The following is a 16,648-nucleotide window of genomic DNA, read 5'->3' as shown; positions in this document are numbered from 1 at the left end:
CCCTCCCATCTAAATTCAAACATTCTCTTCAGGACAGGTTGGCAAATGGAAAAAGGTTACAAAACCTTGCATTGGGTGCTGTGGGATGGTCTGTATGTCAAATGTGTTGTTGATTGGTCAGTAAATAAATCACTGATTGGTCCGTGGCCGGGCAGGAAGTATAGGCAGGACAAGGAGGAGAATAGAGCTGGGAAGTGGAAGGCTGAGTCAGAGGAGACACTGCCAGCCGCCATCAGGACAAGGAAGATGTAAAGTACCCGTAAGCCACAAGCCACGTGGCAAGGTATAGATTAATAGAAATGGATTAATTTAAGCTGTAAGAACAGTTAGCAAGAAGCCTGCCACGGCCATACAGTTTGTAACCAAAATAAGTCTCTGTGTTTACTTGATCGGGTTTGAGCGGCTTGGGACTGGCGGGTGAGAGAGATTTGCCCTGACTGTGGGCCAGGCAGGAAAACTCCAGTTACAATTGGGTAACCTTATTTTTGTTAAAACATGCACCTGTGTTAATGCAAAGAAATAAAACCACTTCTTCTTTGGGAAAAACCAAATGGCGGGTAACGCTGTTGTGGCAGGAGGGCCTGGAGGACCTGGGGGCCCAGGATTAGGAGGCCAGGGCTGCTTCTGTGGAGGATTCCGCAGTGGTCCTGGGGGTCGAGGCTGTGGCTGTGGTCAAGGCCACGGGGCTGTCAGGGGCAAAGCTGAAGACAAGGAGCTGAAACCCGTCACCAAGCTGGACTGCCTAGTCACAGACAGGAAGATCAAGCCCCTGAGGAGACCTACCTGTTCTCCCTTCCCATTAAGGAATCAGATTATTCATTTTTTTTCCTGGGCACATCCCTAAGGGATGAGATTCTAAAGATCAGTGCAGAAGCAGACTCCGGCTGGCCAGCAGACCAGGTTCAAAGCTTTGTCGCTATTGGGAATTACCATGATCATGATGGTCTTGGTGTTAAGTGCTCCACGGAGGTGGCCAAGCTTTCCACTGTCCCTGTGTAGAGGCTACTGGGGGAGAGGACTGGCAAGCCCCATACTGTTCTGTGCAGGGTGACAGGCCGCTGTGGCTCTGTGTTGGTAAGTCTCATCCCTGCCCCCAGAGGCACTGGCACTGACTTTGCTCCTGTGCCCAGGAAGCTGCTGTGAATGGCCAGTACTGTTGCTTGCTACACATCAGCCAGGGGCTGCACTGCCACCCGGGGCAACTTTGCCAAGGCCACCTTTGATGCCATCTCCAAGACCTACAGCTACCTAACCGCCAACCTCTGGAAAGAGACTGTGTTCACCAACTCTCCTTATCAGGAATTCACTGACCATCTTGTGAAAACCCACAGCAGAGCCTCTGTTCACGGGACCCAGGCTTAAGCTGTGGCCACCACATAAGGTGTTTTTCTTTTTTTTTTTTAAGATTTATTTATTTATTATGCATACAGTATCCTGCCCACGTGTATGCCTGCAGGCCAGAAGAGGGCATCAGATCCCATTATAGGTGGTTGTGAGCCACCATGTGGTTGCTGGGAATTGAACTCAGAACCTCTGGAAGAACAGCCAGTGCTCTTAACCACTGAGCTATCTCTCCAGCCCTACATAAGGTTTTTATACAAGAAAATAAAAGTGAATTAATTCTGATTTAAAAAAAAAAAGGGGGGGGAGCCGGGCGGTGGTGGCGCACGCCTTTAATCCCAGCACTCGGGAGGCAGAGCCAGGCGGATCTCTGTGAGTTCGAGGCCAGCCTGGGCTACCAAGTGAGTTCCAGGAGAGGCGCAAAGCTACACAGAGAAACCCTGTCTCGAGAAAAAAAAAAAAAAAAAAAAAAAAGGAGGGGGGGAAGGCAGACAGTGGTGGCACAGCCTTTAATCCCAGCACTCTGTGGATCTTTGTGAGTTCGAGGCCAGCCTGGTCTACAGAGCTAGTTCCAGGATATCTAGAGCCACACAGAAACCCTGTCTCCAAAAACAAAACAAAAAAACCCAAACAAAACAAAACAAAACAAGAAAACTACAGAAGACAAAGGGGGAGGGTCACCGCTGCTGGCTGCTCACATCCAATGACAGCACTGATCGGAGCGCTCTGCACAGGATGGCTTACCTGACCAAAGGCAGACCGGGCATGCTCGAACCCTCCCACCTGCAGGCGCTTCTTGAAGAGGTCCAGCGGATATGTGAGGGTCTTGCTAATGACTCCAGACCCACAGCCACAAAGCAGGTTTTTCAGGTTCCCTGAGCCACAGAAAGAGAAATGCAGCTGAAGGTCCATGGCATGACAAGGACAGGAGAGTGTTCTGTTCGGTGTCTTAAAGCACTGGCTGCTCTTCCAGAAAAACCAAGTTCTGTTCCCAGCACCCACATCAGGCCACTCACAACTACTTGGATCTACAACTCCAGGGAATAGTTCGGCTGCCTTGAGAACCCTAAATACACACACACACACATGCACAGCATACACACACACACACACACACATGCATGGCATACACACATGCAGACACATAAATAATAAACCAGAGCTGGAGAGATGGCTCAGCAGTTAAGAGTACTCGCTGCTTTTCCAGAGGACCTGGATTTCATTCCCAGCACCTCATGGAGGCTCACAACTGCCGGTAACTCCAGTTCCAGGGGATCCAATGAGCTCCTCTTATCTCCAAGGGTGTCAGGCATACACATGGTACACAGACATACATAAAATAATTAAGAATTTAAAAATAAATCTTAAAAAAATATGAAATAAAAATATCAGAATTGGGCACGCCTTTAATCCCAGCACTCGAGAGGCAGAAGCAGGTGGATCTCTGGGAGTTCAAGGCCAGCCTGGTCTATAGAGCAAGTTCTAGGATGGCCAGGGCTGTTTGTTACACAGAGAAAACCTGTCTCAAAACCAAAAAAAAAAAAGGTCATCAGACTCGATACTCCACCACAAACCTGAACCCCACGAGCAATTCTTGCTTCTCAAAAGGGAACATGACCACTGCCAGAGGCAGACACAGCCACTGAAGCAAGAGTGACAACAGACACATTAGCCAGCTGGTCTCACCTGGAGACACAGAGCCTGTGAGTCCCTAGATGGAAACAGTGCATCCCCCTCCCCACCAAACAATGGAACCACAAAAGCAACAGATAGATAGATAGATAGATAGATAGATAGATAGATAGATAGATAGATAGATAGATGAATAAATACAATTTGTAAGTTGGGCTTCTGACAAAAAAATGAAAACCAGGAAGAAGTATTCCCTGGAAAGACGCTTGCTTCCAGAAGTGTAGGGCTGAGTGTGTAAGAGCCCGAAGGAAGTGTCCTCTAAAGTACAAGACTCGAATGTTCTGCTAGCTAGACCACAGAGCCAGATGCTCCGGACAGGAAAACCAGTGCCTTCAAGGCTCACAGAAGCCGTGGCCCAGGCTAGGCTGGGGGCATCTCACCTGTTTGCTTTCTATCTGGCGGGAGGACCCAGTCGTAGGCACGCTTCAAGGACCGGTAGCAAGAGAACTGCAGGCCCGCGTAGGGGAAGATGGCGATCACGGTGGGAAGCAAGCCTTTGTAGAAGACCAAGGGGCCCTCGGTCCTGTACATGGTTGACACAGCCTCTCTCAGGTTGTTATAGATCTGCACACGTACATGCACAGTATCAGTGAGCTGCGTGAGGGGTTTCAGCCCAAACACATCCTTTTCTTCTCATCTAAAACCCAGCTGCCAGGAGTGTAACTTTTCCACTTCAGTCTAGGAAAACTAAGGATAAAGGTAAGTGGGGGCTGGGTGTGGTAGCACACATGTAATCCTAGCACTTGATAGGTGGAGGCAGGAAGATCAGGAGTTCAAAGTCAGCCTGGACTACATATCCTTTTCAAGGCCAGCCTGGGGTGAATGAGACCCTATCTCTAAACAAAATAAAAATTCAACAGGGCAGTGGGGTGCGGTGGCACACACCATCGTCCAAGCACTTAGCAGGAGGATCAAGATTTAAGGACGGACTGGAGAGATGGCTCAGAGGTTAAGACACTGAATGCTCTGCCAGAGGATCCAGGTTTGGTTCCCAGCATCCCCATAGTAGCTAACAACTGTCTGTAACTCCAGTTCCAGGGTATCCAACACCCTCTTCTGGCCCCCGAGAACACTGCATGTACACAGTGCATGGGCATAAATGTAGGCAAAACACCTGTACACATAAAAACAAATAAATCTTAAAAAAAGTTTGAGGCCAGTTGGGCATAGCTGGACAGAGGCAGGCAGATCTCTCCAAGTTCAAGGCCAGCCTGGGCTACATATCAAGTTCCAGGACAGCCAGAGCTACATAACAAGACCTTGTCTCCAAAAAAAAAAACCTTGAGGTCAGCTTGAGCAACATAGGGAGACCCTGTCTCCAAAACAAACAAAAGGGTGTGGTTTGTGACAACTTACTTCCTAGAAATTTCCATGATTGTTATTTCTCCTTGAGTATATAAACAGTTGTGCCCCAGGACTAGAGACCTGTGTCAGCAAATAGGAGTATGTTCTGTTCTTGCAAAGGACCCAGATTCAGTTCCCAGCACCCATATAGTGGCAGTTCCAGAGGATCCCATGCCCTCTTCCGGGTATGTGGGCACTGCATACATACAGTACACAGACATACATGTGGTGATGTATTGTGTCCCCCACTAGATTAGACATAGAGGCCAGACAGTGGTGGCACACACCCTTAATCCTAGCATTCTGGTTCTCTGTGAATTCAGACACACTGGAAACAGAGCCAGTTTCTTTAATCCCAGAATTTGAGACCTCATATGTCTTGCTTGGGAAAGACACATGCCTTTAATCCCAGGAAGTGATGGCAGGAAGCAGAAAGGTATATAAGGCGTGAGGACCAGGAACTAGAGGCTTTTAGGCTTTTAAACTTTCAGCTTTTAACAGCAGTTCTGCTGAGATCCATTCAGGTAAGGACTCTGAAGCTTTCAGTCTGAGAATTCGTGGAAACACGACTGGATAAGGAGTTGTCGAGGTGAGGTTGGCTGGTTCTGTCTCTCTGATCTCTCAGAATTCACCCCAATATCTGGCACAGGGTTTTATATTAATAAGACCGTTTAGCAATTCATCTTACATATACATGCAGGCAAGACACCCATACACATAAAATAAATCTTTAAAGTAAATGTCCAGGCCGGGTGGTGGTGGCTCACGCCTTTAATCCCAGCACCTGGGAGAGGCAGAGCCAGGTGGATCTCTGTGAGTTCTAGGCCAGCCTGGCCTACAGAGCGAGATCCAGGACAGGCACCAAAACTACACAGAGAAACCCTGTCTCGAAAAACCAAAAAAAAAAAAAAAAAAGTAAATGTCCAAAAGATTCCCAGCAACATCCTGAACATCCTGTGGACTGCAAAAGAGCCACCTGAACTTACTTGGGAGGCCACTGGACCCCCCTCAAGAGAAAGCCACTTGCAACAACAAAGACTCTGCCCAGGTCTCCCAAGGAAATCACAACAACACAGAGTAGATGGTTCATTTCAAAGTTCCTTCCCAGGAAGTCGGGGAGAGGGTGAAGAGCAGAAAATGCCCCAGAGGCTAGCAGCAGGTCTGTGAGCGGGTCCACTGTAGGGCAAGGAAAAAGGCCTGATGGAGAATTCTGCAGTCCCCGCTCTTTTGGGAGGTGGGGCCTTCTGTGTGAGTGACTCTGTTTCTCAGTTCTGCGGGGCCAGAGCAGGTTAGCCCAGAACAATGCCCTCCTGCACCAGTCGGCAGAGGTAAAGCTCATCTCCTTCCTTAACACCGCTGCCACTTCTTCCTTCTCTCACCAGAGGCTGGCAGGTAACAGAAGGGCAGGGGCAAAGTTGGGCTGTCACCAGCCACCTTCCCTCTAGCCCAGGAGCCACCACACTGCTGAGACCTCACCCCCCACTTCTCCACCAGGCCGGTCGCCCCAGCCTCCGATTCTCCAGTGAATTATCACACACACTGGACCCTTCTGCCCCATTCTTCTCTTCCAGACTATTCCTACGGGACTTTGCTCTTTGCAACCAAAATAGCATCAGAATGTTTTCCAACCAGGTTCCCCACCCTGAGGAACACAAAGGCCAGGCAAAACCAAAACCTAAACAAAATGTCCAGTCCCAACCAATGTGTCCATAAGGATGGATAGAGACACACACATACTGACTGGTGTTTCTAAAAGAATTTTTACTTTTTTTTTTTTAGTTTTTTCGAGACAGGGTTTCTCTGTGTAGCTTTGGAGCCTTTCCTGGAACTTGTTCTGTAGACCAGGCTGGCATCGAACTCACAGAGATCTGCCTGGCTCTGCCTCCCAAATGCTGGGATAAAGGCATGTGCCACCACCGCCCAGCTGAATTTTCACATCTTTAATTTTATGTGTATGGATACTGTGCTGACTAGTCTTATGTCTATTCGACACACAAACTAGATCTGAAAGGAGGGAAACTCAATTGAGAAAATGCTGCCATGAGATCCAGCTGTTAGGCATTTTCTTAATTAGTGATTGATGGAGAGCCCAGCCCATTGTGGGTGGTGCCATGCCTGGGCTGGTGGTCCTGGGTTCTATAAGAAAGTTGGCGAGCCGGGCGGTGGTGGCGCATGCCTTTAGTCCCAGCACTCGGGAGGCAGAGCCAAGAGGATCTCTGTGAGTTCGAGGCCAGCCTGGGCTACCAAGTGAGTTCTGGTGAGCAGGTCAGGGGAAGCAAACCAGTAAGGAGAACCCATCCATGGCTTCTGCATCAGCTCCTGCCCTGCTTGAGTTTCTGTCCTGACTTCCTTCGATGATGAACAGTAAGTCAAGTGAACCCTTTCCTCCCCAACTTGCTTTTTGGTCACGGTGTTTCATCAGAGCAACATCACCCCTGACGAAGACAAGTGTTTTGCCTGTAGGCATGTTTACACGTCTCACATGTAGTACCAGCAGAGGACAGAAACCCCAGAGACTAGAGTTACAGATGGTTGTGAGATCCCTTGAGGGTGCTGGGAATTGAACCTAGGCCAGCTGGAAAAGCAGCCCGTGCTCTTAACCATTGAGCCATCTCTCCAATCACTTATGTTTATTTCTTGTGTGGGGGCCTGTGCATGCTTTGTGCACATGTGGTAGAGGACAAAATTCCGGAGTTGGTTCTCTCTTAATATGTGGGTTCCAGCCGGGTGGTGGTGGCACACGCCTTTAATCCAGCACTCGGGAGGCAGAGCCAGGTGGATCTCTGTGAGTTCGAGGCCAGCCTGGGCTACAGAGTGAGTTCCAGGACAGGCGCAAAGCTACACAGAGAAACTCTGTCTCGAAAAACCAAAAAAAAAAAAAAAAAAAAAAAAAGTGGGTTCCAGAGATGAAACTCAGGCCATTAGGGTGGCATCAAGTGTCTTTACCCACCAAGCCATCCTGTCAGCTCTGTTTATTTTTGAGACTCTCACGACATTGCTGAGGTGGCCTCGAACCCCTGACCTCAGTCAACCTTCCCATTTTAGCCTCCATTTACTAGGACTGTAGCAACGTGTGTGGCTGCCGCTGTCTTTTTCCTTTTGTGGCCGTGTTTTGGGTTTGCTAGTGTGTATGTGTTTGGGGGTATGTGGTTTTTGTTTTTTGAGACAGGATCTCACTCTGTAGTCCAGGCTGGCCTTGAACTCCCATGGATCCTCCTGTCTCCACCTCCCCGAAACCAAGACTATAGACTTGGGCCTCGAGCCTGCCTGTTTTTTTTTTTTTTTTAAAGCAGGATATTTTTTCTCTTGCTTTAAAAAAAAGTTTTATTTTATGTGTGTATGAGGGTCTGTTCTGCATGTATGTATGTGGACTGCATGCCTGCCTGGTGCCTACAGAGGCCAGAAGAGGGTGTCAGATTCTCTAGAACTGGAGTTAAAGCTAGTGGTAGAGATAAAGATGTGGGTGCTGGGAACCAAACCTGGGTCCTCTGCAAGAGCTCTTAACCCCTGAGTCGTCTCTCCAGCCTCTAATGATGCTACCCTTAAATGCATCCAGGAAGCAGACTGGACCAGGAGGTCAAACTTGTCACCAATCTGATGGATCTAGAATCACCTAGACACATGCCTGGGTGTGCCCTCGAGGCACGATCACCAGGTTAGTTAAGCAGCCGGCACCATCCATGGGCTTGTGTCTGGACTGGACAAAAAGGAGGAAGCCAGCTGAGCACAAGCAATCACTCTGCTTCCTGACTACAGCTGCAACTGTGAGCCAAAATAGGCCCTTTCTCCCTTAAGTTGCTTTTGTCAAAGTGTCCCATCACTGCAAGGAGAAAAGTCACTCAGCCATAAGGCTTGGTCCACTGTAAGTCCTTCCTGAGACTGATTCACCTATGCCATCTCCTTCAACACATTCCTGGAGGAAACCCTCAGGATATGATGGCCAAAAGTTCCTGTGTCCCAATTCCCCCAGATGCCTGCCTCATTCAGCCCGCTGCCGGATACTTATTTGTTCTGTTTTGCCCCCTGGGCTCAGTCTCCCCAGGAAGTCTACGAGCTCCGGGAGAAATGGACACAAACCACCAAACTGCAGAAGGAGTGCAGGTTACTGACCAAGCCTTACAAACTGGCTATTGTGCTGATAATGAAAGGCGCCCCAGCTTTGCGTCCTGACAGGACAAGAGCCCCAACTCCTGTGCTCCCACCTCCTCCAGGCTCCCCATCTGGCCCTGATTGCTCACCTTGGGCTCCCCCTGAGCTGCGAGGCGAGTGCGCAGGACATCCACAGGATGCACAGCAAGGGTAGCTGTGCCAGCAGACAGGCCACCACATATAAAGTATGCCGAGAATTGGTGAGTTTCATACAAATTGGCTCTGTGGAGCAGTTCAGTCAGCTCTTCAAATGACAAAAACTGCAAAAGCAAGTGGAAAGACACTGAGGACAAGCTGCAGAAATGGTCCCCTAGAAGAAGAAGCATGTCACTCTGTGTACGCAGTTGCCTTACCGGAACCGACAGAGTAGAAAGAAAGAATAACCCAGATGCCATTTCCTATCCACTTGAGTCAAGCCAAGTATCCAAAGAGTTAAGAAAGGGGCTGGAAAGATGGCTCAGTAATTAAGAGAAGGCGTGAACTGCTCTTGCAGAATTCAATTCAAAGTTGCTACATTTGGCAGCTCCTCAACACTGCCTGTACCTCCAGCTCCAGGGGATCTGATGCCTCTGTAGGCACCAGCACTCATGTGCAAATACACATAACTTAAAAATCTTTTAAAAAGGGGGCTGGAGAGATGGCTCAGAGGTTAAGAGCATTGGCTGCTCTTCCAGAGGTCCTGAGTTCAAATCCCAGCAACCACATGGTGGTTCACAACTATCTGTAATGAGATCTGGTGCCCTCTTCTGGCCTGCAGGCATACATGCAGACAGAACACTGTATACATAATATCTTTAAAAAAAAAAAATCTTTAAAAAAAAGAAAGATATGGAGCAGGCTTGGAGATGTTGATCCAGTCGGAGATCACTAGCCTAGCACAAGGCCCTGGGTTCCATCTCCTACATCATCTAAGAAAAGAAAAAAAAGAAAGGTGCTAGGAAATACCTTAGCTGGTAAAGTGTTTCTGTGCAAGCACAGGACCTGAGTTTGAGCTCCAGCACCCACATAAAAACCAGGGTGCAACAGTGCATGCCTGTAATCCCCAAGCTAGGGGTTTGCAAGGACGGCTTGCTGATCTGCCAGTCTAACCAAGTTAGTGAGCTCCAGGTTTAGGGAGAGACTGTCTCAAAAAAAAAACAGCGGAGTGACTAAGGAAGACACATCTCTGGCCTACATATATACACATGCATACAGACATGAACACAGATGGACACATGCACATACAAACACAGAGATAGATAGATAGATAGATAGATAGATAGATAGATAGATAGATAAACATATACAGAGAGATCTGTTTTGTTTTATTATTACTTTCTGAGTTGGTGCCTCACTATGAAGGCCTGGCTAGCCTGGAACTTGCTATATAGACTACGACGGCCTTGAATTTATGATGCTCCTTCTGCTTCAGTCCCTGAATGCTAGGTATGTGTCATAGCTGGGCGGTGGTGGCACACGCCTTTAATCCCAGCACTTGGGAGGCAAAGGCAGGTAGATCTTTGTGAGTTCGAGGCCAGACTGGTCTACAGAGCGAGATCCAGGAAAGGCGCAAAGCTACAGAGAAACCCTGTCTCGAAAAACAAACAAACAAAAACAGGTATGTGTCATGCCAGGCTTGAAAGATGCAGAAACTCCCTTCATTTAACTACTTTTCTGCAACCTAAGAAAAGCTAGCCATTATCTGACTTGTGGCAGGGGACCCCACACCACAGTTGAATCACTCACGTCTGTTGACAGCACATTCCCTCATACCCATAGCCTCCCTCATCACCTCCAGCCAGCCTGAGACTACCTGAGATTTCCTGAGACTCCCACGTTGCTGCATTTCCTCCACATGGTGCAATGTCTAGTGGTGTATCAGAGAAGGACACGGGTCAACACAGACATGCCAAGCTGGTAGGGCTGGACTTGCACAGAGTGTGAGAGGGTTGGAAGAGCAGGCAGGGACCACTCTGACACTGGCTACATGAGGAGGATCCTGCTCTGCCGCTCTCTCTTGCATTTACTCATTTGTGCTCTACAAGGACCAAAGCCAGAACTTCGCGTGCACAAGCTTGCTAAGGTGGTGCTCCGTGCTCTGCCAGCACACTGGCCGCCCCTCTACCAGCGCTCTGCCAGCACACTGGCCGCCCCTCTACCAGCGCTCTGCCAGCACACTGGCCGCCCCTCTGCCAGCGCTCTGCCACCACACTGGCCACCCCTCTGCCAGCGCTCTGCCACCACACTGGCCACCCCTCTGCCAGCGCTCTGCCACCACACTGGCTGCCCCTCTGCCACTTTCCCACGAATGACCTTAGCTGACTAACCACATAAGCGTTCTCAGCCATAGCTTTCTCTTCTGTAGAGTCAGAAAGACAACAGGATCTACCTCACAGGACGACTGTGGGGGGCCGGGCCCACAGTTTGAGACATTGTCACTCCGGCCAAACCTTACCAAGTACACCATGAAAACACTGGTGCTGGGCTAAAGCAGGAAGTGCTGAGAAGGGAGAAGCCTGTGTGTCCGTCTGCACCCCATCGTGGACAGCCCCGAGGTCCTGGCAGCTGTCCTGTAACGCTGGTGGCACCTGCTCTCATTCCTCTTGTGCACCAGTGAGACCCAACTGAGCACTGTGGTGAAGGTGCTGTTTCCAAAAACGGGTGAGCCAGTGGGTAAAGGTGCCTGCAGCCAAGCCTCAGGACCCTAGTTTGAATCCCTGGGCCCTAATCAAGCATAGTGGCGCATGCCTTTAATCTCAGAACTTGGGAGGCAGAAGCAGTGGATCTCTGTGAGTTCTAGGTGAACCTGTTCTACATTGAGAGTTTCAGAACAGACAGGGCCACACAGAGAGAATCTGCCTCCAAACAAAACAAACAAACAAACAAACAAACAAACCCCAGTGAACCCCAGGACCCACATGGCAGAGGAGAGAACTGACTCCTGCCAATTGACCTCTGACCTGGACACCTTGGCAGAAATTGTGTAGCAAGCACATCTCCCCTTTGTTTATTTCTGAAGAAATAAACAAAACGTAATTTGAAATTTAAAACAGAAAAATGGAGGTATTCCTCAGTATTAGCTGGGATGGGGTCAGGAGAGGGGGAGGAGAACAGGATGTGGGGAGGGAAGGCCTGAGGTGTGGCTAACTGATGATGTCTTCATGCAGTCAGATCAGGTTTCCCCGTGAAGGCAACGGGGCAGGGTGGGGACTGCCACCAAGGGCAACGTCCTTACTTGTCACCCTTTCTCTGCTCCATGGAGCAGTGTGACCACAGGGACCTGACTGGGTTCCCTGCTACCTACTTGGACTGCTCCATAGCCTATGGACAGAATCTGGGCTGGAACGTGTCCTTTCCAGAACGCCGTTGGGCCCTCCTCCTGCAGAATCTGCTTGATCGCCTGGAAGATTCCGTGGTATTTGGCGTTGGGGTCACTTGGACACAGGCGTTCAATCTGAAGCTGGGGATTAAAGTGTAAAAGGTCAGGACGGTGGGGGAGGGGGAGTGGCAAAGGGAAACTGAAGGAAAGGAACCCTTCACCTCGACAAAATTCCAAGTTTTAGGACCCGCCTTTGCAAGGACTAAGCCTGCTTGTTCCCTGGCCCGTTACATGGAGAAGAGGGGAAAGGTACCTGGAAACGGATCTTGATGACGTCCAAAGGGCTGATCAGGGCACGAGTGACAAATCCAGACACCGATCCTGCCACCGCCACCTCCAACTTGGAGTTATTCCTGCCATCTGCTTTGGCATCATAGCCGACCATCCCTGCTGCTAGTCCATCCAACGTCCATGAGTATCGAGCTGAGTGTAATAGTCACAGGGTAAAGACAAGTTCCTTCGGGTTCTGCTCAGACACCACCTTCTTGCAGCAGCCCTCTCTGCCCGCATAAGGCACTGGCCTTTGTAGCCTTATTACTACAGGATATGGTTTCTTGTCCTGCTGATTAGAATGTAGGCTCACAGAGCCGGGCGTGGTGGTGCTTTAGTCCCAGCATTTGGGAGGCAGAGGCAGGTGGATCTCTCAGTTCCAGGCTAGCCTGGTCTATAAATCAAGTTCCAGGACAGCCAGGACTACACACAGAAACCCTGTCTCGAAAACAAAAACAAAACAAACAAACAAACAAAAAGAATGCAAGCCAGTGGAAACATAGCCTTGGTCTCAACTTTATACCTTCCACATCCAGTGACAGAAAAAGATCAATTTAAACCAAGGACGATGGCTCAGGAGTTAAAAGCACTTTCTGCTTAATCATGGACACTGGAATCCAGATCTCAGTGCACACATTAGATGGTTCATAAATACCTGTAATTCCAGTTCCAAGAGATCTAATGCCCTCTTTGGTCCTCTGAGGGTTCCTGCACTCATGTACACACATCTACACCCCCCCCCCCCCGCGCGCGCGCGCACACACACACACACACACACACACACACACACACACACACTCATAATTTAAAAAAACCTCATAATTAAAAATAAAATTAGGGCTGGAGAGATGGCCTAGAGATTAAGAACACTTGTTACTCTTGCAGAGGACCTGGGTTCAATTCCCAGCACCAACACTGCAGCTCACAACTATCTGTAACTCCAATTCTGGGTCATCCTACACCTTCTGTACCTCCATAGGCACCAGGCATGCTGGTGATGCATATAAACATGCATGTGAGCAAAACATTTAAACACATGAGATAAGTACATCTAAAAATTTTAATTAAATTATAAACATATTACTAGTCTCCAACAAGCTACCACTGTCCAAAATTCCTACCCAGTGCCCTCTTTGCCTTTTCTTCCACTTCAGAGACAGAGGCAGGAGGATCACTGCAAATTCAAGGCCAGCCAGGTCTACAGAGCAAATTCCAGGCCAGCAAAACCACAAAACCAAACCTTCCTGTGGTGGTCTGAATGAAAATGGCCCCTATAGGTCCCTAGGGAGCGGCATTATTGGGAGGTGTGGCCTTGTTGGAGTAAGTGAGGTCTCTTGGAAAAAGTGTGTCACTGGGGTTGGGCTTTGAGGTTTCAGAACCACAAGCCAGGCCCAGTGTCAGTCTCTCTTACTGCTGCCTGCCAATCAAGATACAGAATTCTTGCCAGGCAGCTGTGGTGCACACCTTTAATCCCAGCACTCGGGAGGCAGAGCCAGTCGGATCTCTGTGAGTTCAAGGCCATCCTGGTCTACAGAGAGCCAGGAAAGGCACCAAAACTACAGAGAGAAACCCTGTCTCGAAAAACCAGAAAAAAAAAAGATAGAGAATTCTTGGCTCCTTCTCCAGCACCATGTCTGCCTGCGTGCTGCCATGGATGACATCTCTGAACCTATACGCCAGCCCCAATTAAATGTTTTCCTTTATAAGAATTGCTGTGGCTGGGCACAGCACTTGGGAGGCAGAGCTATACAGATCTCTGTGAGTTCGAGGCCAGCCTGGTCTACAGAGCGAGATCCAGGAGAGGTACCAAAATTACACAGAGACCTGTCTCAAAAAAAACAAACAAACAAACAAACAAACAAACAAACAAAAAAACAGTTGTGAGGCCGGATGGTGGCACAAGCCTTTAATGCCAGCACTCAGGAGGCAGAGGTAGGTGGATCTCTGAGTACAAGACCAGCCTGGTCTACACAGTGAGTTCCAGAACAGCCAGGGCCACACAGAGAAACCTTGTCTTGAAAAACAACAACAACAAAGAGTTGCTATGGTCATGATGTTTCTTCACAGCAAAAGAACTTTAACTAAGACATCCCTAAAACAAACAAAACACCTAAATATAAAATGATTTCAGAAAGGCCACTGGAATTACCCCACAGCTTGAACATGCAGAGTAACTAGGAGGCCACTGGCCACCCAATGACAACTTCCACTCCTCCATTCTGACAATATTTTCCCTCTCTACTCCACCCTGGCACCTCTCCCAGCAGGCTGGGAGAATCGGGTTAAACAAGGGCAGAGGACGAAGCCACTGACCCTGTCAGGGATGATGGGGCCTTCTCAGTCCTCAACAGTTTCAAGTTTCTTGCAGTCTAGGAGGGAAAGAGGAGAAAGCCAAGTGGCAGGTGTCCTGGCTCGGTGTCCACAGAAGCTGAGGAGACAGCCAGTCTATCTGGAAGCCCAGTCTGTAACTGCACGATTCAAACCAAGCAGAAGGTGGGAGAGGCTATTGTGTCTGGATTTCAAAAAATAAGCAGTTCTACATTGCTAGATACAACTCCAGAAACCTGGGTTCTAGCTACTAGAGAGACTGACACAGAAGGACCACAGTGTGAGGCCCTGCCTGGACTGCATAATGTGACCCTGTCTTAACATAAAAAGTAAAAGGAAGCCAGGTGACATACACCTTTAATCCCAGCACTCTGGAGGCAGAGGCAGGCTGATCTCTGAGTTTGAGGCCAGCCTGGTCTACAGTACAGTACTAGCTCCAGGACAGCTAGGGCTACACAGAGAAACCCTGTCTCAAAAAAAAAAAAAAAAAAAAAAAAAGGAAAGTTGGGGTTCACACTTACAATCCCAGCATGTGGGAGGCAAAGGCAAGAGGATTAGGAGCCAGCCTGGGCTACATAAGATCTCAGCCCAAGAAACCCAGACAAAGAACAAAGTGCTAGCTGAGCATGTGCAAGACCCTGGGCTTCATTCCCCAGCACTACGAGGGTGAGGGGGTGTGTTTGCTCTATGGCTCAGGGGGAGAGTGCCTGCCTTGTATGCACAAAGCCCTGAGTTGAAAATCTCATGACCACCAAAAACAAAAGCCTGGAGCCATAGAGATGGCTTCGTGGGTGAGGGCACCTGTTGCCCAGCCTGAAGCCCTGAGCTCCATCCCTGGGACCCACATGATGGAAGGAGAGAACCGACCCCAGAAAATTGTCTCTGACCTCCACACGCTCTTTGTGGTATGTGTGTGAGTGTACACACACACACACACACACACACACACACACACACACACACAATAAATAAATAAATATAAATAAAAGAAAACCTGTGTTCAAGTTCTGTCTCTCCCATAGACCAGTGGCAGCTTTTCAAATTCCAACTGAAGTCATGGCTCAGTGGTTAAGAGCACTGACTGTTGCTCTTACTGAGGACTTAGGTTTGATTCCCAGTATCCACATGAAGGCTCATAGCTGTCTGTAATTCCAGGCTCTGAGGATCTGAAACACTCTTCTGGCCTCCTCCTGCACCAGGCATGCATGCAGTGAAATACAGGCAGCAAATGCTCATCCACACAAAAATGAAATTAAATAAAATACCAACTGTTTTCACCTGTGGAAAGTGGGAGATAATGTTTGACCTGCCTGGCCCAGATTGCTGATCAGATTAAGTGACAGATTTTGAAAACAAGTAAGTCATACACACCTGAAAAGCTTTTGAAATGTTTGTTTTCTAGAAAAGAAAACCACAAAGATGCAAACATGTCAAGAATCAGGACTGAAAAGTATTACAGTTGGTAAAGTCCCCACAGGAAGCACAAACCAGCATGGTGGAGCCTGTAACACTTGGGAATTGGAGGCAGGAGACGCAAGAGTTCAAGGTCATCCTTGAGAACATAGCAAGTTCAAGCTTAGCCTGGGTTACCCTGTCCCAAACCAACAACAAAAATAAACAAAGGGAAAGATTAATCTCCTGCCTATTCAAAACCTTCTTATAGCACCAATAACCGTGATATCTCAACAGATTTTAAAAAACGATTGTGTAATATAAATAATCCAGGACTGAGACAGGTCGGCTGCTGACCTGAGTGGCAGTGCATGGAGTGCAGGCGAATTTCTTCACCCTGCACCTTTACTGTGTCAGACTCCACTGTCGGGTGGACAGGTATCCTTCGGTGAGTAACCAAGAGCCCACGTGTTCAGGTGAGGAGCTCTGCAGATGGCCCCGTGTCGGTACACTGTCCAGGCGTACCGCGGGGAGGGCTTCTCCGTGAGTCCTGAGCAGTGGACAACCCCATGTTGCCTGAGGTGGTGGTGGTGGTGGTGGTGGTGTGTGTGTGTGTGTAGCGGAGAGGGGAAATTCGCCTTCCATGTCCCTGAAGATGCTCCTGGGGTCAGGTGTACCACGTGAGCATTCGTCCCCGCCCCGCGTGGACACCTGTCCTTCCGTATTCCCTGTGTTCCGACTCAGGAAGCGGGGGTACCAGCTCCCCAGAGTACC

The 16,648-nt window shown here is 49.0% G+C and overlaps 1 protein-coding gene across 1 annotated transcript in view; it reads right to left on the bottom strand.

Annotated features, from left to right (window-relative positions):
* Slc25a19 (solute carrier family 25 member 19) overlaps positions 1-16,648 on the bottom strand; it is a 17,839-nt gene extending 1,191 nt beyond the window's left edge. The window contains exons 1-6 of the mRNA XM_052758969.1: positions 16,232-16,648; positions 12,138-12,307; positions 11,810-11,965; positions 8,616-8,786; positions 3,414-3,597; positions 2,086-2,216 (exon numbers count right to left, since the gene is read on the bottom strand). Of these exons, the coding sequence (XP_052614929.1) occupies positions 2,086-2,216; positions 3,414-3,597; positions 8,616-8,786; positions 11,810-11,965; positions 12,138-12,307; positions 16,232-16,247 (828 nt within the window). The 5' untranslated portion in view covers positions 16,248-16,648. The remainder of the gene's footprint in view (positions 1-2,085; positions 2,217-3,413; positions 3,598-8,615; positions 8,787-11,809; positions 11,966-12,137; positions 12,308-16,231) is intronic.

The sequence above is a fragment of the Peromyscus californicus genome, unplaced genomic scaffold (assembly GCF_007827085.1).
Source record: "Peromyscus californicus insignis strain IS unplaced genomic scaffold, ASM782708v3 Scaffold_3__1_contigs__length_106647218, whole genome shotgun sequence".
Taxonomy (NCBI): Eukaryota; Metazoa; Chordata; class Mammalia; order Rodentia; family Cricetidae; genus Peromyscus; species Peromyscus californicus.
This window is presented reverse-complemented; position numbering and strand designations above follow the sequence as displayed.